The 24,051-nt window shown below is 37.9% G+C and overlaps 1 protein-coding gene across 2 annotated transcripts in view; it reads right to left on the reverse strand.

Annotated features, from left to right (window-relative positions):
* PPP3CC (protein phosphatase 3 catalytic subunit gamma) overlaps positions 1 to 24,051 on the reverse strand; it is a 106,816-nt gene that overhangs the window by 34,546 nt on the left and 48,219 nt on the right. For both annotated transcript variants that reach the window (XM_008151486.3, XM_008151488.3), the window contains exons 5-10: positions 15,719 to 15,864; positions 11,965 to 12,104; positions 8,233 to 8,310; positions 8,052 to 8,146; positions 2,103 to 2,228; positions 1,277 to 1,348 (exon numbers count right to left, since the gene is read on the reverse strand). In XM_008151486.3, coding sequence (XP_008149708.1) covers positions 1,277 to 1,348; positions 2,103 to 2,228; positions 8,052 to 8,146; positions 8,233 to 8,310; positions 11,965 to 12,104; positions 15,719 to 15,864 — 657 coding nt within the window. The remainder of the gene's footprint in view (positions 1 to 1,276; positions 1,349 to 2,102; positions 2,229 to 8,051; positions 8,147 to 8,232; positions 8,311 to 11,964; positions 12,105 to 15,718; positions 15,865 to 24,051) is intronic.

A 24,051-nucleotide genomic window follows, 5' to 3' on the forward strand; every position in this document is an offset into this window, starting at 1 on the left:
CATTCTCAGATAAGTTAGGACCTTACCTTTAAAATCAAATCTCCCTGTGCCCTGGCCAGTGTGGCTAAGTTGGAGCATCATCTCCATACACCAAAAGGTTGTGGGTTTGATTCCTAGTCAAGGCACATATGTAAGTTTCAGGTTAGATCCTCTGTTGGGGCGCCTACCGGAGGCAACCAATCGATATGTCTCTTTCACATCCATGTTTCTCTATTTCTAAGATCAATATAAACAAACAAACAAACAAACAAATAAAATCAAACCTCCCACAACACACTAGGAAAAACATGCAACAAAACATTACTATATTAAGATCCCTCACAGGCCAAGAAGAAAAACAAGCGAAGATTCACATAACCCAGTAGAAAAATGGGGAAAGGGTATGAACTGACAATTCACAAAAGAGAGATAAACATGGTCAATAAATACAAGAAAAAAAACGTTCATTAGTCACCATAAAAATACAAATTACAATTTAAAAAACACCAGACTATAAAAAGTATAATGAACAGTATTGAGGAAAGCCCTGTGAACTATGCGTCACACAGGAAATGTAAACTGGTACATCCCCTCTAGAGGTTATCTGTACCCGATTTAAAATTTTAAGTACTAATTGACACAGATATTAAATTTCTAGAAATTTATCCTATGGAAATAATTAAGAAAATGTTATCATTCATATTCTAATATTGCTTTATTTCCTTTCATACCACAGATCAACATCTGACATATTTATTGTCTGTCTTCCCTCCACTAGAATATAAGCTTATTGAAAGCAAGGATCTAAACAGTACTTGACACATACCAAGCATGTAACAAATGTTGGTTGTTGACAGAATGTGTAACATTCTGTAAGATCTATCTGTAAGAGTTCAAAATTATGGACTTAAAAAATATCCAATATCCAATAGCAGAGGATTGATTAAAACAAAGAAAACTGACATTGACAACTATGTAACCATTAAAAATTTATCTACAAAAAAAATAAATGTCATGATATTATCACATGACCTCATTTCTGTTAAAAAGGAAAGAAAAAGTGGACAAAAATATATGCACAGATAAAAGCTAACACAGTATATACAACCAAGATGTTATCAGTGGATATGAGATGATAAGATTACAGGTGACTTTTTTTTTTTTCCTTATTTGTGGCTTCCTATATTCTTCAATTTCTTATATTGAATACAAATCTTTTTTAATAAGAAAAAATTATTCAAAACAAATTCAAACCAAAATTTCATTTCTAGTTCAAATGAAGACAAGGCAAGATTACCTTCAATTTCATCGTCGCAATTCAACTCATCATCAGAGCATATGTTGAGAATATTAACCAGCATCTCTGTGACTATAAGATAAAGCAAAATAGCCCTGATTTTAAGAACAATAAATTCATTTAAAGAACACAAATCTGAGTAATTAATAAGGTACTCTTCCAAAATGATGTGGATATCTAAATAAACATACTTGTTAAATATAAATAAAAATGACTTGTCATTAGGCTATTAAGAGTAGCTACAGAGTAGCATTATACTCTTGGTTTATATACAATTTGGGGAGGTTACTTGTTCCTGTAAAAGTCTGGAGTCTTTGATGATTCTATTGCATAATTATATGATTTCATTAGACCACTATCCAGAGCCATTTCCTTCACTGATATGCACACGAAAAGACTTCCTCCCATTTTACAAAGAAGTTAAGCCACCAGGCCAGGCCTATATCCAACAGGCTTATTTTATATTTGCATAGCTTTTTTGTATAGGTGCACAAATGAAGTTCTAAGGGCAATATTTCCTATTTAAATCTCTTTTATCACTGAAGAAATCACTGAAGGAATGGTATAATGACATGTTATTTTAACATCTTGATCACAGTAGGACAGCTACATTAAGTGGATTTGTATAACAAGAAAAGCATAAATCAACTAGAATTGTAATTTAAAAACCAATCACATGTCATTTTAAAATCTTTATTAAAAAAACAAAGAAAATTAGAAAACTTTTTGATAACTTTAAAAAAACATTTCTGAACCATCAGGGGGCTCATGCAAATATAAAAGTATGCTAAGATAACTGATGGTCCAGATGCTTTAGTTCTCTTACCTTTTTCCCCAACAAAAGGCAAAGACCACGTGAAAACATCCATAAAGTTTGGAAGCCAGTAGGGGTGTGGAGAACAGTTAAACTGCCTGATATTCATGACATTGTTTTCATATTTTAACACAGCAGCTAAAAAGGTAAAAAGCAAGAAAATCTGGCTCAGAGGAACATGACATGGCAACTAGTATGCATTGTACAGTTGTGTATTTACTACACAGAATTCAATAACTTAATTTCCATTTGTAAATTCAGGACTTAGTATTTAAGGGCAGATGGAAAATCTTAAAGCATTTTATATATAGTTCATTCTTTTTTTTTTTTTTAAATGACTATGCTTATTTTTATTTTTATTATTTTTATTTATTTTTGTCAATACCCAAGGATATTTTTCCTTTGATCTTTAGAAAAAGTGTAAGGGACGGACGGAGAGAGAGAGAAAGAGAGAGAGAGAGAGAGAGAGAGAGAGAGAGAGAGAGAGAGAGAGAGAAACACCAAGACCAAGGCCGGGGATTGAAAAAAGCCAGGGATAGAGCCTGGTACATGCCCTTGATGGGACTCTACAGTCCACAGGCCAACACTAATCACTGAGTCAAACTGGCTAGGGCTATATAGTTCATTCTCTTAAGAATAATCCCAAGGAACAAAGTTACATAAAGAGCTCATATTTTAAAAGTATAAAAGAAACTAAGCTCTGAAACTTCAGAATAAATATCCCTTTACTAGAGGCCCAGTGCATGGAAATTCATGCACTCGGGGGTGGGGGAATCCATCAGCCCGGCCTGTGCCCTCTCGCAGTCCAGGATCCCTCGGGGGGTGTCTACCTGCCAGCTTAGGCCTGTTCCCCGGGGGATAGGGCCTAAGTTGGCAGTCAGACATCACTCTGGCAGCCCGGGAGCCCCCAGTGGATGTCCTACTGCAGCTTAGGCCCACTCCCCTAAGCTGCATTTGGACATCCTTAGCGTTGCCGAGTAGGCAGGAGAGGCTCCCGCCATCGCCACTGTGCTCACAGCCATCAGTCCAGCTTGTGGCTGAGTGGAGCTCCCGCTGTGGGAGTGCACTGACCACCAGGGGGCAGGTCCTGCATTGATCGTCTGCCCCTGGTGGTCAGTGTGCATCATAGCGATCGGTCGTTCCGCCATTAGGGTCAATTTGCATTATTAACCGTTAACCCTTTGCACTCGCTTGCTTTTTTCTCAATTCCTTTATTCTACTCGGGATTTAATTTTTTAAATACCCCAGATTTTACAAAGTGCAGCAGTAGAATAAAAAACTGGAGTTTCTTTTCATACAAACTCATTTATTTGGATTTTTTTATATTTCAAATTATTGATACATTCAAAGAGTATAAAAAGAGCTGCTACCGATGCTAACCGTGTCGAGTCACACTCGACATCCTAGTGCAAAAGGTTAATTATATAGGACTAGAGGCCCAGTGCACGGAATTCATGCATGGGGGGTAGGGGAAGGTCCCTCAGCCTGGCCTGGTCTTTTCCAATCCAGGACCTCTCGGGGGATGTCCCTCTCACAATCCAGGACCACTGGCTCCTAACCGCTCACCTGCCTGCCTGCCTGATCGCCCCTAACCGCTCTCCCCTGTCTGCCTGATCGCTCCTAACTGCCTCTGCCTCGGCCCCCACCACTGTGGCTTTGTCCGGAAGGACATCCAGAAGATATCTGGTCTATCCGGTCTAATTAGCATATTACCCTTTTATTAGTATAGATATAGATATGCAAAGTAGTTACAACTGCAACTCTCCTTTGAGGGCAAACAGTTCTCACTAAATGGACACAGCCTGTTTTGCTTGCCATTAGCCAGAGCCAAAGATTTTATAAATTCTCTGGGAGTTTATAAACATAGCAGTTATCTACAGATCATAAACTTGGAATAATTTACAAGGTTCAAAAGTAGATTCAACAATCTCTACATGCAATATAGTGGATAAAAAATTCCCATCTTAAAAAAAAATGCCCATCTTTCCTATATACAGTCAGTATATCTGTAAGTATTTAATATTAACCAGCTCATAAATTTGTACATATACTTTGGAATCAAACTAATTTTTTTATATTTGAAAAGTTTTAATATCCAATTCCTTCATCTTTATCATCAGCAATGCAATGTTTTTTGTATTATTCTTACTATGAATAGGGTATAGAATAGGGTATAACAGCTCTCTAGAAATGACAGATATATGTCATCTCCTGGTTTCTGTTTCTTTGCTTATTACAGAACTAGAGGCCCGGTGCATGAAATTCGTGCATGGGGGGGGGTGTCCTTCAGCCTAGCCTGCACCCTCTCCAATATGGGACCCCTTGGGGTATGTCTGACTGTCGGTTTAGGCCCGATCCCTGTGGGTAGTTGGACATCCCTCTCACAATCCAGGACTGCTGGCTCCCAACCGCTCGCCTGACTGCCTGCCCATAACTGCTTCTGCCTGCCACCCTAATCACCCCCTAATCACTCCCCTGCTGGCCTGATCAACACCTAACTGCTCCCCTGCTGGCCTGATCGCCCCCCAACTGCCCTCCCCTTCCAGCCTGGTCCCCCCCAACTGCCCTCCCCTGCCGGCCTGGTCGCCCCTAATTGCCCTCCCCTGTTGGCCTGGTCTCCCTGAACTGCCCTCACCTGCTGGCCTGGTCGCCCCTAACTGCCCTTCCCTGCTGGCCTGGTCTCCCTGAACTGCCCTCCCCTGCTGGCCTGATTGCCCACAACTGCCCTCCCCTGCAGGCCATCTTGTGACAACATGGGCGCGGCCATCTAATGACTACATGGCTATGGCCATCTTGTGCGAGGACATGATGGTCAATTTGCATATTACCTCTTTATTATATAGGATAGCCAAGTGTTCTCAAATTTAAGTTATTGAATGTCTAAAATGTACACCACAGATTATAGTACATGAACATAGACTCTCTAGCTCTTAAAAACCTAACACTGACTACAATGTACATGTTCCATTATTTTCATGTATATGTCTTTTATTTAGATTAGATGAATATACAATTACTCAACAATTGCCTCAATCTACACAGGAAAAGGGGTGAGAGGTAGGTCTCTAACAGTGGATGATTAAAATTAGACTTAAAAACTGATTTAGGGTATGTTTCCAGTGGACACACAAAAAAGGAATAGAAATCTTTAAAAATCATGACTTTAAGGGTCTTTCATATAACCAGTGGAGCTAAGAAATACCTGTGGATACCAATAAGTCTAAAGAATATTCAAGAAAGAAACGCTACAGTAGAAGAAAGAGAAGTTGCCTTTTTCAAGAAAAGAGGCACTTGAATGGGGAGTAATTGTCACCACAGATTATTTCAGGTGCCATATTTTCTGCCTTTTCCCTAAAAAAAAATGCTTAAGAAACAACCAAGGGAAATAAGATTGTTTCAAGATAAGATTACTGATTATATCAAAGTGGACAGAAAACTCAGGTAGAATGAACTGTGACTTTAAAAGTTTACTAAAGTAATAACCAAGAACAAAACAGGATTAGAATGGGGCAAAAAGTGAGCTGGCAGTTAGTAGTGATTGCTGCTTTAGGTGGCATGTTTCAGCTTAGCACATGATAAATCCACTGGGCAATCAATGTTCTTAATAGTAAGGTAAAAAAAAAAAAAGGAATGAAAAGGTAAAGTCTTCACAAATACGAAGACTAGAACCACTAAGTGTCCTTGAGGAAGTTTAACAACACAAGCAGTGCATACCATTCATAAGGGAAGAGACAAGAACAAAACCAAATTACTATACGTTAGAATTATTAGGGGGGGAAGGAAGAATTAAAAATGGAATTAGGGAGAAGCAGGACACAGTAGGACAGCTAAAACCTAGAAAAGGATGGTAAGAAGTAAAAATAAAACAAAAGGCTGGGAAAGAACTTAAGTCTAAAAAATTACTTTTTAATAGTGGACAGAAGTCATTGAAGGATATACTGAGATGATTGATCCAAATCTAATTTCAATGAGATGTGCCATTTCATAGTTTATTTTATTTTTTTCAATTTTTTTTTATTAAGGTATTATATGTGTACATATCTTACCATTGCCACCCCCCACCCCACTCCCATATATGCCCTCACCCCCCCGAGTTTTGCATCCGTTGGTTATGCTTATATGCATGCATACAAGTCCTTTGATTGATCTCTTATCTCCCCCACCTCTCCCTAACTTTCCCCCTGAAATTTGACAGTCTGTTTGATGCTTTACTGTCTCTGTATCTATCTTTTTGTTCAAGTTTATAATGTTCTTTATTACCCATAAATGAGTGAGATCATGTGGTATTTTTCTTTCATTGACTGGCTTATTTCCATAGTTTATTTTTAAATAGAGTAAATGGTAAATATATTGTGGACCTCTTTTAAAGTTCTCTCCCCAACTGCATATACAAGGTATGACTATAAAGTAAATGAGACTTAAGAAACTGCTGACTACAAACACACAGACCTTATATATCAGATGAGTGTGGTCCTTTGATGTAATCACACCAGGCACAATAACAGTAAAATGCTATAGTATTATAGCAATTTACAGTTTGACTGATGATTTTAATTTCATTTTTATGATTCCAACCTATCTTCAACAACCCTATATGACAGGTATTTTAAAAATAAACTGAGGCTCAGGGAAGTGCTGTTCAGTGTGAAGTAAACTTAAATGCAAAGTGAAGTTATCTTGTTAACTGTGAATTTAAAATGAAGCAGGACTAGCCTCGAACTTCTGACTCCTAGCTTAGTGCCTCTTTCAATGCACCTTGCTGCCTTATGGTATTTTTAATTCAAAGATGCTGCCATTACTCAAAACGTTTTTGGAACTCCTCTTTTGGAATTGCCTCCAGAGCCATTTTATAAGCAACACAAAGAAAACCAGTCTCATTACCTTATAATCATACCTTGTTTCTGAGCCCAAATGGTATCGACTAGCTTGAACACTCACCTTACTCATCAGTCTGCACTCCGAATGACTTTTGGCTGTTCCAAAAATCAAATCCACCCTCAAAGGACGAAGATTTCCCATCATTGTGGATATTATCAAAAGAATGTGTCGCAGACGCTGAAGGTAATGCCAAAAGAGGAGTTCCAAAAATGTTTGAACAATGGCAGATTGTTGGAGTAAGTGTATAGCCTCCTGAGGCAACTACTTTCAAGGGACAATATTCACTTGAATATATACATTCTGGTATGTTTATTTAAAAGTTCTATTATTTTATAGTCATACTTTATAAACAACAAAATAATTACAGAGGCATGAAGTTTTTAGGTGAACCACAGCCCTGATACAAAACGTAAGAACTATGACTCATAAAAGTTAAATAAAATAAAAAAGACTTTAAAAGGATAAAGTTTCAGAAGTAGAATTTCTGTGCTGAAAGGCATCTGGATAGCTAATCCTCTTTTTCTATATGGGAAACTGAAGTTTAGAAAGATTATGTGACTTACCTAAAGTGGCACTATTATATTAGTTTCTGGAAGGGCTTAGACTAAAGTTAAGATTTTTTTCACTTTGGTATAGTATTCATTCTACCTATTCCATTCTTCAACCAGAGCAAATGCACAAACATTAAAACACCAAATGGTGGTATTTTATTGAGATAATGTTATAAATAAATTAAATTCACTGAAACCAATAATTAATGCTGACAGTTCTAACCTGAACCTGGAATAATTTATCCTTCTTATATTTTGATTCAGTAGTACAAATCACATCTGTTATGATCATTATTTATACTCACAAACACCTCAATAAAGGCCAAGAAATCAGAAATTAGGCTCTTGCTTGGTTTAGGAGATGGAAACCAAGCAAGAGCCTAAATTCTAAGTTTCTTGCCTTTATTTCAATTAAAACCTTTTTCCTTATTTAAAATTTATATATATTAAAATACACATATACATATGTATGTTAAAATAGAGCTCACATTTACTCACAAATTCAAACTCAAATATCGCTGGACTCCTTTACCTTTATTGTTATAGACATCTAGGTAATTGGGGGCAGAGAAAATTGTAATGAGTGATGGAAAGCCTGTTGTTTGGCTCTTCCTGTACATTCGATACCTGGAAGAGAGATGACAGCCCATCTGTCCTGATATTAAAGGCAAAAACTCTGCAGCGATATTTGGTACAGTTTTAATATAACCTACCCAGCATCTTGGGCTTCATGGGCTCTGATTATTGATAACAAATTATTATTCCGCAAAAAGTCACAAACTGCAGGGTAACTGAAAAAGAAAATTAGAAAACATAAATCCAGAATTAAAACAACTGATTTTTAATAGGAAGGGAATAACTTAGAATGATACGAGTTGATTTTATTTTGAAATTAAGCTCTTACATACCACTGAACTTTTATTAATAGCTTAGCAATCACAATTCTGTTTTTCCATTTCACTAATATACCTCATTCTAGATCAAATATGGAGATACAGTAATAGACAACCCTAGGTCAGAAACAGCTCCCTTCTGTTAATTTTTGTCTTACCCATGACAATAACATACCAAAACTTTTCTTGCTATTTGATATGTTAAAAAGTAGCATGGTTTTGTGTGTGTATACGTGTGTGTGTGTGTGTGTGTGTGTGTGTGTATTTGTAGGTGCTAAAAACTGAACACGCAATTTTCAAATTGTTAGAAAAGTTAAAGAACCTACTTATAGCTTCACAGGTAATATCAACACTAAGATAATATAATGCAGTAATATTTTAGAAGTAAATGCAAATATTACATTCAACCTTACTTTAATTAAAGAATATTTTCATTCTCAATGACAAATACCTGACAAGAACTAGAGTATTCAAAACTATCCTGGAATAATCCAACTGTTACTTAGTTTATGTTTAAATCTTTGTTTTCTTATTGTGAACATTAGAAAAAATTAACTTTTAAAAGAAGTTGTACATTCACACGGCATAAAATTGAAAGATACAAAAGGGGATGGTGATCTCCTCTATACTCCCTACTTCCTTTTCAGCTGCCCTGGAAGAGAGAAGCAACCCATGTCCCTGGCTTCCTTGGGTGCACTTTCACAGACACTCTATACAACTTCAAGCAATTACCCCCACACACATGAATATGCACATCACCCCAACTTCTAGAAATATTATCAGATGGTAAGCAGAGCTCTGCATGTATCTTTTTTCCACTTTAGTGATTATTCCATACCAGTTTACAAAGGGTTGTTTTCTTTTTTCATTTTTTAAAATTTATTTTTATTGATTTCAGAGAGGAAGGGAGAGATAGAAACATCAACGATGAAAAAAAAAAAAAAGAAACATCAACAATGAGAGAGAATTACTGATCACTGATCGGCTGCCTCCTGCATGACCCCACTGGGGATTGAGCCTGCAATCCAAACATATGCCCTTAACCGAAATCAAACCCAAGACTCCCTCAGTCCACAGGCCAATGCTCCATCCACTGAGCCAAACCAGCCAGGGCTCTTTTTTCATTTTTAAAAAACAGCCTCACTGTATTGTCTGGTACATTCCATTGTCTGGATGTACTACAATTCATTTAACTAGTTTCCTACTGAACATTCAGGTTGTTTTAAATCTTTTATCATAAAAAATGAGCAATGAATAACCTTATTACAGTCATTTTACACATTTGCAAGTACAGTGATTCTTCTTTTTCTTCTTGCCTATGTTCTGTAAAGTTGCTGCAAAAACTGAATTAGTCAATACTGTTCCCAGGGGAAATATGGAATCAGGGTCCTGGAGCCTCTGCTCCGAACATTTTCATCAACTGATCAATAACTTTTGTTTTATGTGTGTTTCTGAATAAAGATGCCTTATTTAATATATACTATTGATTCATAAACATGGAACTTACAGCCAACACCATAACTCATACCTGAACCAAGCTTAGAGCATACAGGTCTTTTCTCTGTAAGGCACATCACAGACTTCTGGCACTTAGCAACACTAGACAGCACTTTGGCACTGTGCTTGAAGCTGTTTTTAAACAGCAAATTAGCCAACCAAAACTGTGAAAAATGTTAAAGAGTCCACAAACAGAATACCTGCTTACAGCTATGAGAACTGAAACAGAAGGCAGAGCAACTCCTAATAATTCTAACCTCAGCTGGGAGCACATGTGGGGTGACAGATTTTTCATCACTCTGCACACACCCATGTCTGTGAATGACTGTGAAAGTGCTATGAGTATTGATTTTGGGGTTACAAGTAAATCTTAGCAAGTAGAAAAATTTGCAAATTAGAACTTGTGAATAATAAAGATCAATTATACTAGTACAGCCACAGGATTATGATTTAGAAGTAGAATTTCTGGATCAAAGGCCATGGGCATTTATAATTGAGAGATATTGCCAAGTTGATCTCCATAGAAATTGTAGTGATTTCTATTATGCTAATAATAAAGAAGTATTTTAAGCAATGTAAAGAAAAGTAAAATTTAAATGATTTCATATTAGTCACTGGTAGAGTTGGCAGGAAAGAATGAAAAAAAGTTGCTTAAAGAATGTTAAAACTATGGTAAAATTGAGGCTTACTTTTAAAAAAAATATTTTTATTGATTTCAGAGAGGAAGGGAGAGGGAGAGAGAGATAGAAACATCAATGATGAGAGGGAAGCACTGATCATCTGCCTCCTGCATGCCCCCTACTGGGAATTAAGCCCGAAACTCGGGCACGTGCCCTTGACTAGAATGTAACCTGGGATCCTTCAGTCCGCGGGCTGACACTCTATCCACTGAGCCAAATCAGCTAGGGCATGGTTTCTTATTTTTGTATGTAGATTCCATTTAATTAGTGTATCATCTTAGGCAATTAAAAGATTTTTAGGGGACTATATACATGTATTATTTGTCACAATAAAATATTGGGATAAAAAATTTTAGACTTCAGCCCAGCTGTTGTGGCTCAGTGGTTGAGCACTGACCTATGAATCAGGGGGTCACATTTTCATTCCCAGTCAGGGCACATACCTGGGTTGTGGGCTTGATACCTGGTGGGGTTGGTGCAGGAGGCAGCTGATCAATGATTTTCTTTCATCATTGATGTTTCCATCTTTCTCTCCCTCTCCTTTCCTCTCTGAAATCAATAAAAAAAAACATATATTTTTTTAATTTAGACTTCAAATTTTCCTATATTTCCCTATTATTTTATTTGTTTATTTTTATTTTTTGTTAACCCTCACCTGAGAATATTTTTCCATTGATTTTTTTTATAGAGAGAGTGGAATGGAGGGGAGGAGAAAGAGAAACATCGATGTGAGAGAGACACATCGATTGGTTATACCCCAACCCATGATTGAGCCTGCAACCGAGGTACATGCCCTTGACAGGAATTTAATTGAACCCACAACCCTTTAGTCAGCAGGCCGACACTGAGCCAAACCAGCTAGGACTATATCTCCCTATTTTTGAGTGGCAAAGCACAATGAAAGCTTACATATGAGATTTAAGACAACAGCCAACTTCCAGGAATGTCCTGAGTTCACAATGTTCTGTTCTTTTTATATCTTTGCCTATACCAGTAGTTCTAAAAGCTGGAGAGCTTTTCAAAATAATAAGAGGACTCCCGAATCAAAATGTCTGGGGAAGAGCCAAGGAGTCTTCATTTTTTTAAAAGTTTATAGATGATGTTTGGCAACAAATTATCTAGATCATTTAGAGTCAGACAACAACATTAAAGCACTGCTCAATCAGGTTTGGTATATTATACTTATCAGGGCATAAAACCTACTAACTGTAACCAAAAAAAGAAACAAATAAGAATCTTCTGCCTTCTATTAATCAAAAAAATTAAACAGAAGTCCCTATGCTACATGAATTCAATATATAAACTACTTAAAATAATTTGATTAAACATATTGCCATTTCCTTTCCCAACTTGGTAACTCTGAGGATCAGCTTACCTGTAAAAGTAAGAGCACCCCCGGACAGTGTTGTGGGTATAGTGCTCCAAGGTCTTTTCGTTGCCATACTCCTCTAAGGGATCAGACCAAAGGAGGTCACACACTGGCCCAAAGGCTGGAGGTTCTTTAAACCTGTCTAACTGGAAGACAAGCAAAAGCCAAAAGAAGAAAAATCATGAAAGCAAAAAAGAGCTTTTGAAAATTGATATGGGTAAAAAAAACAACACAAAAATCCTTCCATTTATAAGCATGTATTAGGAGAGAAGGCAACAAGCCCCTAAAGAATTTTCCTGCAAGAAAACGAACATTTAAAAAATTTAGATACACAATTTCTATCATTTTTTATAATATAGGATCAGGCAAAAGTAGGTTTGTATGAAAAATGATACAATAATTAAATAATAATATAAGAAGAAATTATTTCATGTACTCACAACTGTAAACCTACTTTTTAATTTTATTCATTGCTTCATTTTTAAAATAACTTATTATTCAATTATAGTTGGCATACAATATTATATTAGTTTCAGGTATGTAACATAGTAGTTAGACATTTATATAATTTACAAAGTAATCATTCCAATAAATCTAATATCTATCTGACACCATATTTAGTTATACAATATTATTGACTTACTAGAGGCCCTGTGCACGAAATTTGTGCACGGGGGCGGGAGGGGGTGTCCCTCAGCCCAGCTTGTACCCTCTCCAATCTGGGACTCCTCAAGGGATGTCCAACTGCCTGTTTAGGCCCGATCCCACCGGACATCCCTCTGACAATCCAGGACTGTTGGCTCCCAACTGCTCGCCTGCCTGCCTTCCTGATTTCCCCTAACCGCTTCTGCCTGCCAGCCTGATCACCCCCTAACCACTCCATGCCAGCCTGATTGATGTCTAACTGCTCCCCTGCCAGCCTGTTTGCCCCCAACTTCCCTCCTCTGCCGGCCTGGTCACCCCTAACTGACCTCCTCTGCAGGGTTGATCGCCTCCAACTGCCCTCCCTTGCAGGCCTGGTCCCTCCCAACCGCCCTCCCCTGCTGGCCATCTTGTGGTGGCCATCTTGTGTCCACATGGGGGCAGGATCTTTGACCACATAGGGGCAGCTATCTTGATCTTGTGTGTTGGAGTGATGGTCAATCTGCATATTACTCTTTTATTTGATAGGATAGAGGCCTGGTGCATGGGTGGGGACCAGCTGGTTTGCCCTGAAGGGTGTCCTGGATCAGGGTGGGGTTCCCTTGGGGCATGGAGAGGCCTGGGCGAGGGGCCTGTGGTGGTTTGCAGGCCAGCCATGCCCCTGGCAACCCAAGCAGAGGCCCTGGTATCCGGAATTTATTTACCTTCTACAATTGAAACTTTATATCCTGGAGCGGAGCCAAGCCTCCTGCTCGCTCCGAGGCGGCAGCCATTTCTGTTGGGGTTAATTCACCTTCTATAATTGAAACTTTGTATCCTTGAGTGGAGGCCTGGGTCAGCCAGAGTGTGTGGAAAGCTTGGCTTCCTCTGTTGCCGGGGAAACCCAAGCCTCCCTTCTGGTAGCCATCTTGGTTGGGATTAATTTGCATACTTGCCCTGATTGGCTGGTGGGCATGGTTTGGCTGGTGGGCATGGCTTATGTAGCAGAGTGATGGTTAATTTGCATATCACTCTTTTATTAGAGAGGATACTGTACTTTACATCCCTATGACTATTTTTGCAACAACCAATTTGTACCTCTTAATCCCTTCCCCTTTTTCACACATGTCCCAAATCTTTCCCTTCATTTAGTGATCATCAACATTTCTCTGTATCTATGAGTTAGTTTCTGTTTTGTTTATTCATGTGAGTTTTTTCAGATTCCACATAAGTGAAATGATATTTGCCCTTCCTCTGTGTGACTTATTTCACTTAGCATAATACTCTATAGGTACATCTATGTTGTTGCAGATGGCAAGATTTCATTTTTTTTAAAAAATGTTTTTATTGATTTTTTTTTTTAAGAGAGAGACGAAGAGAAGGGATAGAGAGATAGAAATATCGATGAAAGAGAAATGTCACCGATGGGCTGCCTCCTGCACACCTCCTACTGGGTTTAAGCCCACAACCCAGGCATGTGCCCTAACCAGGAATCAAACTGGTGACCTCTTGGGTTCATGGGTCAATGCTCAACCACTAAGCCATACCAGCCGGTGGCACAAGATTTCATTCTTTGTGGCTGAGTAATATTTCATTGTGTATATGTACCACTTCTTTATCCAGTCATCTATTGATGGACACTTAGCTGTAATTTAATGTGGTTGTGGAAGGAGGTGAGTAAGGTGCTTACCTATCCCCTATAAATCTACTTTTGCCCACCCTGTATTATTTTTTTAGATAGATTTTTATTGATTTCAGAGGGGAAGGGAGAGAGAGAGAGAGGATAGAAACATCAATAATGAGAATCATTGATTGGCTGCCTCCTACTAGGGACCGAGCCCGCAACCCAGGCATGTGCCCTTGACTGGAATCAAACCCAGGACCCTTCAGTCTGCAGGCTGACAGTCTATCCACTAAGTCCAACAGGCTAGGGCCCACCCTTTATTTTTTAAATAAATATACCTGTTATCTAACCATTCTGTACAAAAGAACCACTTATATGCTAATCTCACAAGTAGTATGCACTTATTTAATTGGAAAGGAAAATCAAACCATGATAGAGATATACTATTATTTAGAAAGACTGTGAGAAGTTCATGTCAACTGCCTAGATGAGCCAATGTTACCATGAGAGCAGGAAGGGTTTTACAATGATTCTATTCATTGTTTATCTCATTCCAATGGAGACTTCTTTATTTTAAGAATTGCTAGTTTTTTTTGCAAAGGGTTTTCATCCTATGCAATGGAGGCATTTCAATATAGATTATTTAACTTATGCCTTTAGTTATTGCTGCTGTTGTTAAAAGAATAAAAACAAAAACAAACAAAAAAACCCCAAAAGAAATAACTAGAATAGCTGAGTGCCAAGAACAGAATTTTTACTAAGTGAAATTGATTAATACAATCAATTCAGAATTATAAAATGCTGGTTATTTAAAAGACGACAAAGTAGCAAAAAAGGCAGTGCATGTAGACACTTCTCTTACACTGAGGAAGGTAACCAGTTTTATAAACAGAAACATCTTTAATTCTAGTACTTATATGAGAGAGGTGAAATACAAAAAGGTAGAGGAGAGATGATGATAATGTAGAACAATATAAGTGAAAAAGGACTGGTCATTTTTTTTCAATTATGAAGATACAGAATTCTGAAAATAATCACAAGTCAGGAAGTATAACACTTAAACTCTTCATTTAAAAATGTCAGTCCATGAATTTCAGAGCTGGAAGTCTTCAGACCATCCATTCTGACTTCATTTCAGAGAAGAAACTGACTGAGTTTAAGTAATTTGGTCAAGCTTACCTGATAAATGGCAGGATAGGGATTAGAAACCTGGTTTCCTTCCTTATGCACAGCTATAAAATTTGAAGTTTCAGGAATATACTAAGAAACATTATGTTTTTAGTTGGTAAAAGCACAGATTTAATTGAAAATTACAGAAAATTTCTGGAAGATATACAGCAAAATGTCAACCGGAGTTATCTCTCAATAATTAAATCACAGGTGATTTCCATTGTTACTTCTGATTATTTGTATTTTAAAATATTCAGCAATAAAAACGTATTAGTTGACTGCAATAAAAATCAAGATTAAAAAATATATATATATGACCCATGAGAATAATGAAAGATTACTTACTTTACTAATGTCATCTAAACAAGTAATTTCAGGTGACATCCCACCATGTACACACAGAAACTGCTGATTTAAGAGGGCCGCGAGAGGGAGACAGTCAAATGTATCCATACATGCATCATACACCTGTTCAGAATATTTGATTAGACCTATCAAAAAAGGAAAAACAGTCAGAGGAAGAAAAGCTAAAATTTATCATATATCAAAAAGGATATAGATCAGAAGAAGATTTATGAAGTTACTTCAAAGCCATTTATCTCAGGCAAATTTGAAAACACAATAATCTTTGTAAAGATATGTTTGAAAAGTTGTGGATAAAGAATAAACAAACTCTTTCTCCTTCTTAAAGACAAGGGTGGTCTTGGAATAACTTTCTAGCTCTGTTGCCCTGGAAAACTCAGGTGAATATCAACTGTGTTATTAGGTAACGTCGCTTATGGTGAAAGTTGCACAATTAACCTGGCAGGAAGCTGTAGTTTAGGGCTTCTCTGAGTTCAGTGACTCATAAGGTATGTCCTTTGCGGGACATTGGAAGCTATGCCAAGAAAGTTTTACAAGAGATATTGTTGCTTGTGATGCATGGGAATTCTAAGCCAGGGTGGCTCCCTAATGTGCCCTATGTGGATATTGTTTCCTTGTACCTAAACTGTGACTTGGAGGGGATGAGTGAAAGGGAGGTGAGGCAGCAAACCTCTGGTGTATGCACTCCTGTGAGGACAATGCCAGTGAAAAGGGTTGCCTGGTGCTGCCCTTCCTGGACAGTCTCCTTCTAAGGAGATGGAGAGCAAGTAAGGTCTGTGGTAGTTTTACGAACCTGAATATTTTGCTGTTCTAAAAAGACCCCCTGGGAGTGCTAAACATATATAAATGGAAGCGGGAGTTTTCAAAGTCATCACTAAAATGTCAATCATCTTTTTGTTCATGACTTTTAAGGCCTTTAAGCAAATCATGCCCTGATTCTATTTTAGGTAAAAATGTTCATCTTAATGAATTATATTTTGATGTGGTTGTCAGGATAAGGAAATATCTCCGGTAAGGTCTCCACAGTCATAGAGAAAGAATAGCTTATGAAGTGATAGCTGGAAAATTCCTTTAGTTTAAAGAGAAAGAGAATGTTTTCTTCTTCCTTGGCCTTGGATTTCAAAAGGTCAAGCTGTGACTGGAGGTGTGCATTGGTAGAGAAGGCCAGAAGTCGTAAACAGCAGCCCTCAAGAACTGTGAGCTCCTTATATTCTTCCAAGATTCTGTGAAAATGAGACAGAGCCTACAGGGCCAAGAAAATAAAGCTATAGCAAGTGATTCAGATTACCTAGATGGTAATTATTTGTTTATTTTCTTCTTGGAATCTCCAAGCTTTTAGAAAAGACATGTTTAAGTAATCAGAGCCTAGTTTTGGCAAGCTTTGGGGGAAAAAGTGAAGGGTAATGGGTCCAGATTTGGGCCAGTGCTATACATGGGTGGAGGAATAACTGGAGAGAGATCCCTAAAAGGAATGTGTAAACCAGGGGGCCACATTTGGGGTTATAAGGCTTTCCATCTGTGAATATGAATTTTTTTTAATGCTGATACAGGGTGATCAGGGTGTGAGGACTATAAGTTTAGAAACTTTCATAGCATTCTGTATTACCATGACAACAGTTAAGATCATCTATATCACAACATATGCTGATTCTATTATGGCATCCGAGTTAACAAGAGCCATGCCTTATGTTTCTTCATATCTCCTTACAATTACATCCTTATAGTATGCTTTATATTTGTAAACTGTAAATTTTGGTATTTCAAAAGTATACCCAGAATTGGCCATAAAGTCTGTTGGAAAAAAAACAACCAAACAAGAAACACACACACCCCATTTATCTGTGGCGAGTGATTGACTTTTTCTCCTGAAAATCCCTGTAGCCAGAGTTTTCTGTTGCCAACATCAATAAGGAATTCCTTTGTAAGAGTCCTAAGGTTACATATAGGCAGGGATTTAAATTACTTATTAATTCATGCTCCACAACACCATTTTTACATCAATAAAATGACTGTGACCCTAAGAATGATTCAAAAGAATTCCTTAGCCCACTTCCAAAAGAATGCCATATCTACAGTGAAGGCACGGAATACAGTGTCTTAACCCATTTTATACTAGTACTAGCAGCCCTGTGCACGAATCCATGCACCAGTAGCTCTCTGCTGCCCTCCTGTAGCTCTCCGCCCACTGCCGGCCTCCTGTAGCTCCCCACCAACTCCCTTCATAGCTTGCTGCCCTGCCCCCTCCTGTTGCTCTCCACCTCCTGCAGCCCTCTGCCGCCCGCTTGTAGTTTGCTGCCCCACTCTCCTGCAGATCTGTGATCCGGTCTTACGTGGTCGGTCATTACGCCTCACGGCGTAACGAATAATTAGCATATTCCGCTCTTATTATATAGGATAATATAGGAGGTAACAAATCAAATTAAGCAATAAGAAGTTCATGTTATATTGACACATGAACAAAATAGGTTATAAAATGTTACCATTTTTACTTTCTTGAAGTATATTAATCTATATATTATATATAAAAGGCTAGTATGCAAAGTGTCTCCGCAGGAGTTCAACCAGGAGACCAATCGCTATGACGTATGCTGACCACCAGGGGTTGGTGCGGAGCAAAGGCAGGCCACGGCCAGCAGCCAGAAGGTCCCAATTGGCCCTGATCACTGGCCAGGCCTAGGGACCCTACCCATACACAAATTTCGTGCATCAGGCCTCTAGTACATATATAAATACCAACATTTTTATTTTCTGATGGGTTAAGTTGAAGATATCTATATTTTTCTTTGACTTAGTTTGGATGTATTTTCTAGTAGGATATGTAATCTCTGTATGGTAACACTGATTATTATATTACATTTATTATTGAAATTTGTTGAAGTTTCACAATGTGAATATGCCACAGAGAGCTAAGTGTTCAACACAGCATCATGGTCAAAGAATGGAGTCTGGAACCTAAGTGCCTGGATTTGAACCTTGGCTCTGCACACCTACTAGCCTTGATTTCCTCAAGCATAAGATGGGCATAATTATAATACCTACCTACATTATAAGGTTGCTATGAGGATTAAAAGAATTCATATATGTAAAATGCTTTGAATAATGTTGGCACACAGTAGGTACTACGGAAGTTAACCAATAAAATTACCTTACTTAAGCCTCACAGGAAGCCTATGAAGTAGGTACAAGTATTATCTTCATTAAAAAGCTAAAGAAGTTGGCTTACTTGCCCAAAGTTGCAAGCTACTAAGTGGCAGAACTGAAACACGAACCTGTTCTTGCTCTTAACATTATTTTTAAATTAAATATTTAATGGGAGACTCTAAGTCAGTGGTTCTCAACCTTTTTAATGCCGCGGCCCTTTAATACAGTTCCTCATATTGTGGTGACCCCCAACCATAAAATTATTTTCGTTGCTACTTCATAACTGTAATTTTGCTACTGTTATGAATCATAATGTAAATATCTGTGTTTTCTGATGGTCTTAGGCAACCCTGCTAGTGGTTCTCAACCTGTGGGTCGCAACCCACAGGTTGAGAACCGCTGCTGTAGAGCTTAAGACCATCGGAAAACACAGATATTTACATCACGATTCATAACAGTAGCAAAATTACAGTTATGAAGTAGCAACGAAAATAATTTTATGGTTGGGGGTCACCACAACATGAGGAACTGTATTAAAGGGTCACGGCATTAAAAAGGTTGAGAACCACTGCTCTAAGTGGTCAAATATATAATTCCCAAAGGTTAAATTAGCTTACTTCAAGGACTTAATTTTCATGACAAATGTTAAGATCCATCCCATAAAACAATCTATCCATATATATAAAAGCCTAAGCGACCGGCTGACCGGCCAGTAGCTATGACGTGCACTGACCACCAGGGGGCAGATGCTCAACACAGGAGCAGAAACCACAGGCATGGAAACATGGAACAGACTGATGAATCTCAGAGGGAAAGGGGAAAAGGGGACGGCAGGAAGAGATTAATCAAAGATCTTATAGGCATACTAGAGGCCTGGTGCACGGATTCATGCACCGGTGGGGTCCCTTGGCCTAGCCTGCGCCTTCTCGCAAGCCAGGACCCCTTGGGGGATGTCAGACTGCCTCGCAGGCCAGGCCGAGGGACCCCACCAGTGCACGAATCCATGCACCAGGCCTCTAGTTATTTCTATAATGAAAGAAAAATGGCCGAAACCGGTTTGGCTCAATGGATAGAGCGTCGGCCTGCGGACTCAAGGGTCCCAGGTTCGATTCCGGTCAAGAGCATGTACCTTGGTTGCAGGCACATCCCCAGTAGGGGGTGTGCAAGAGGCAGCTGATCGATGTTTCTCTCATCGATAACTCTCTATCCCTCTCTCTTCCTCACTGTAATAAATCAATAAAATATATTTTAAAAAAAAAAGAAAGAAAAGAAAAATGCACATCACTCATAAGATCACACTGATACAAGTTCTAACTAGTATCAGTAATACAACATTAACAAAACAAAATTTTCAACAACATTCTTTAAAAATAATTTTGAAGGTTATCACTATTTACAAAAAATTACAACCTGGTATAGCCATTGGTTATATATTTGTTTTAATTTTATTTGTTTTTACTATTTTTAAAAAGGTAATACATTTACATGGCTTAAAATTTAAAAGCTACAAAAGGATACACAGTGCCTCTTACCCCTTCTCCTCAGGCAACCAGTATAACTAGTTTCCTGGTGTCTTTATAAAACTAGTTTATGTATACATATGCAGATATGTACATTTATTCTCCTCCTACATTATCCTTTTGTTTTTTACATAAATGGCAGCATATACACATTGTTTTGCACTTGCTTTTTGTACTTGACATATTTCGGAGATCATATCACATCTTTGCATGAAGAGCTTTGTAATTATTTTTTTAAATGTGTACATAGTATTTCACTTTATGAATATACCACAACCTAACAACACCCATCTCTTGCTACTATAAGTAATGCTATTATGAACAATGATAAATATTTTTTAAAATATTTTTATTGATTTCAGCGAGGAAGGGAGAAGAAGAGAGAGAGAAACATCAATGATGAGAGAGAATCACCGATTGGCTGCCTCCTGTACACCCTCCATGGGGGTTCAAGCCCGCAACCCAGGCATGTGCCTTGACCAGTTAAAAACATATATTATAGTAGTGCATGTTGGTGATGAAAGATAATTTAAGCAGTGCAAGTCCTCCTAACTTACCTCCCCACAGGTAATCACTATTACCAATTTCTTCTGCACATTATATATTTAATTGACAAAGGAGATCACATTATACATGTTCTGCAAATGGTTTCTGTCACTTAACAATATACCTGAACATCTCTCCATATCTAGAGCCACCTTGATCTTTCAACAGCTGCCTCATATTCCATTTTTTAGATGTATTATCACTTACTTAAGCAAGCCCTTATTGACATTATCTCTTTTTTGTTGTTATTACAATGAACATCCATATAAATTCATATCTTATTGTCTTTTTTTAAAAATATATTTTATTGATTATTTTTTTTTTACAGAGAGGAAGAGAGAGGGATAGAGAGTTAGAAACATCGATGAGAGAGAAACATAGATCAGCTGCCTCTTGCACACCCCCTACTGGGGATGTGCCCACAACCAAGGTACATGCCCTTGACCGGAATCAAACCTGGGACCTTCCAGTCCACAGGCCGACGCTCTATCCACTGAGCCAAACCGGTTTCGGCTCTTATTGTCTTTTTGAGTAGACAGTGTGGTAGATATAACTCTAAAATGGTCTGCAATGACCCACACCTTTGTATAATCTGTGAGTGGGTGGACCCTGTGATATGTTGAAACTCCCATGATGACATTTCCTTACATAGGCCTGGCCTAATCAGGCCGGCATTTGAAAAGCAGAGGGTTTTCTTCAGCTGGCTAATCACAGAAGAGGAAGGCAGAGAGACACACTCACGCAGCCTGGAAGAAAGCACATCGCGTTGTGGAGCCACATGCCAGGAACTGTAAACAGTATCTGGAAGCTGAGGGCAGTCCCTGGCTAAAAGCTAGTAGGAAAATGGAAACCTTGATCCTACAGTCACAGTGATTGTGACTAGTGAGCTTGGAAAAAGACCCCAAGCTCCAGATGAAAACTGCAGCCCTGGCAACACCTTGATTTTGGCTCACTGAGACCCTGAGCAGAGAATTCTGCCATACTGTGCCTGGACTCCTCACCTACAGTAACTCTGAGGTAATACGTGTGCTGTCTTAAACAGCTACATTTGGGGTAATTTGTTATGCAAATTTTTTTAATATATATTTTATTGATTTTTTACAGAGAGGAAGAGAGAGGGATAGAGAGTTAGAAACATCGATGAGAGAGAAACACTGATCAGCTGCCTCTTGCACACCCCCTACTGGGGATGTGCCCGCAACCAAGGTACATGCCCTTGACCGGAATCGAACCTGGGACCCTTGAGTCCGCAGGTCGACTATCCACTGAGCCAAACCGGTTTCGGCCTGTTATGCAAATTTTAATGCTGTTATGCACCGTTAAAAAACACACACAATATAATCTGCACGATAAATTCGTAGAAGTCAAACTGCTGGGTCAAAATCTTTACAGATATTCCAAAATTGCTCTTCAAATACATTAATTTAAACAAAACTCACCACAGATGCAATGCTTTTAACTCCCTGATTATCTACTGATTTATAGTGTTTATTCCAATAAGTCCAAAAGGATGGAGTGATCTGTACTGTATCTCACCCATCTGTAGCTGACTTTTCTGTCAGAGGGATTTTTTTAAAGTGTTCGTACTCTAATGTTTCTTATAAGAAGAACTATCTTTCCTTTTCAGTTCTACTAGGAGGAAGAACTGCCATTACAACTAGCAGCAATTCCAATATAGGAAGCTGTTGGCAACCAAAGTTAAGATGAGCATATGGGACACTAAAAAATGTAATTCATCTGTAAGTAAAGATATTTTTATGGGGGGTGGAAAGGTGAATAAACTCTTGTCTCAGAAAACAAATTTAAAAGTCTTTTCAGTGTTGAATATTATTCTGGGAATAAAGCTTTAAATATTTTATAATATGTTCCCTCAAAATAGTAATCTGAAGAAAAATATGAACAGGACACAAAGTGAAATCCATAATCAAATTATCAATTATATGAACACCAAAGTGATATTATATGTTCAGGAATATTTAGGGAGAGGTAGATTTTAGAGCCAGACATTTCCCAAAAGATTTAATTTACCTTCCTTGTTTTTATAGAAAACATGCTAATATTTTAGAAATAAAAAAAGGTATAATATTGTTTTGTTTTTTAAAATTTCAATATTTTTGTTTCACTGTATAAAATGCTCATGCCCTCTGCCCTGGCCAGGTGGCTCTCAGTTAGTTGGAATGTTGTACCGTGCACCAAAAAAGTTGTGAGTTCAATCCCCAGTTGATGCAGGAAGCAACCATTGATGTTTCTTTCTCACATTGATGTGTTTTTTTTTCTCTCTCTCTCTCTTCCCTTCCTCTCTCTCTAAAATAAATAGAAACAAACATATTATTGGGTGAGGATTTAAAAAAATAAAAATAAAGCCCTCGCCGATTTTGCTCAGTGGATAGAGCTTCAGCCTGCAGACCAAAGGGTCCTGGGTTCAATTCTGCTCAAAGCCACGTACCTTGATGTAGGCTCCTCCCGGGCCTGGGCCCTGGTCAGAGCTCGTGCAGGAGTCAACCAATCAATGTGTTTCTCTCACATCAATGTTCCTCTCTTTCCCTCTCTCTTCCACTCTCCCTAAAAATCAATGGAAAAATATCCCCGGGTGAGGATTAACAATCAATAACAAACACAACATAACAAAATAAAATATAAATAAGTAAATAAATAAAATGTTCATGCCCTCTGACTTAGTAATTCTCTTCTGAGAGTTTGTCCTAAAGGTACAAGTCATAAGTGATCATTCTATTCAACAAATTAATTCAACCAATATTTAGTAAGCATCTCCTATGAGTTATTATTGTTTCTCAGAAAACAGTGAACACAGCATGTCACTGCCATCATGAAACTTAAATTCTGGTGAGAGATAAAGACAATAAACAAGTAAATATATTAAAAAACATAAAATTTATATATAAAATACATAAAAATTTCAGCTGTTGGTAGATGGAAAATAAGCAGGGTGTGAGAGTAAAATGATGAGATTAAATTGGCTAAATACATGATAATACATTCATAAAATGAAATACTTTAAAAATAATAAAATAACATTTTAAAGTCACATTAAAATATTTGATGATATGGAAAAATGCTATTACATAAAGGGAAAAGAAATTTATTAAA

This window comes from Eptesicus fuscus, chromosome 6 (assembly GCF_027574615.1).
Source record: "Eptesicus fuscus isolate TK198812 chromosome 6, DD_ASM_mEF_20220401, whole genome shotgun sequence".
Taxonomy (NCBI): domain Eukaryota; kingdom Metazoa; phylum Chordata; class Mammalia; order Chiroptera; family Vespertilionidae; genus Eptesicus; species Eptesicus fuscus.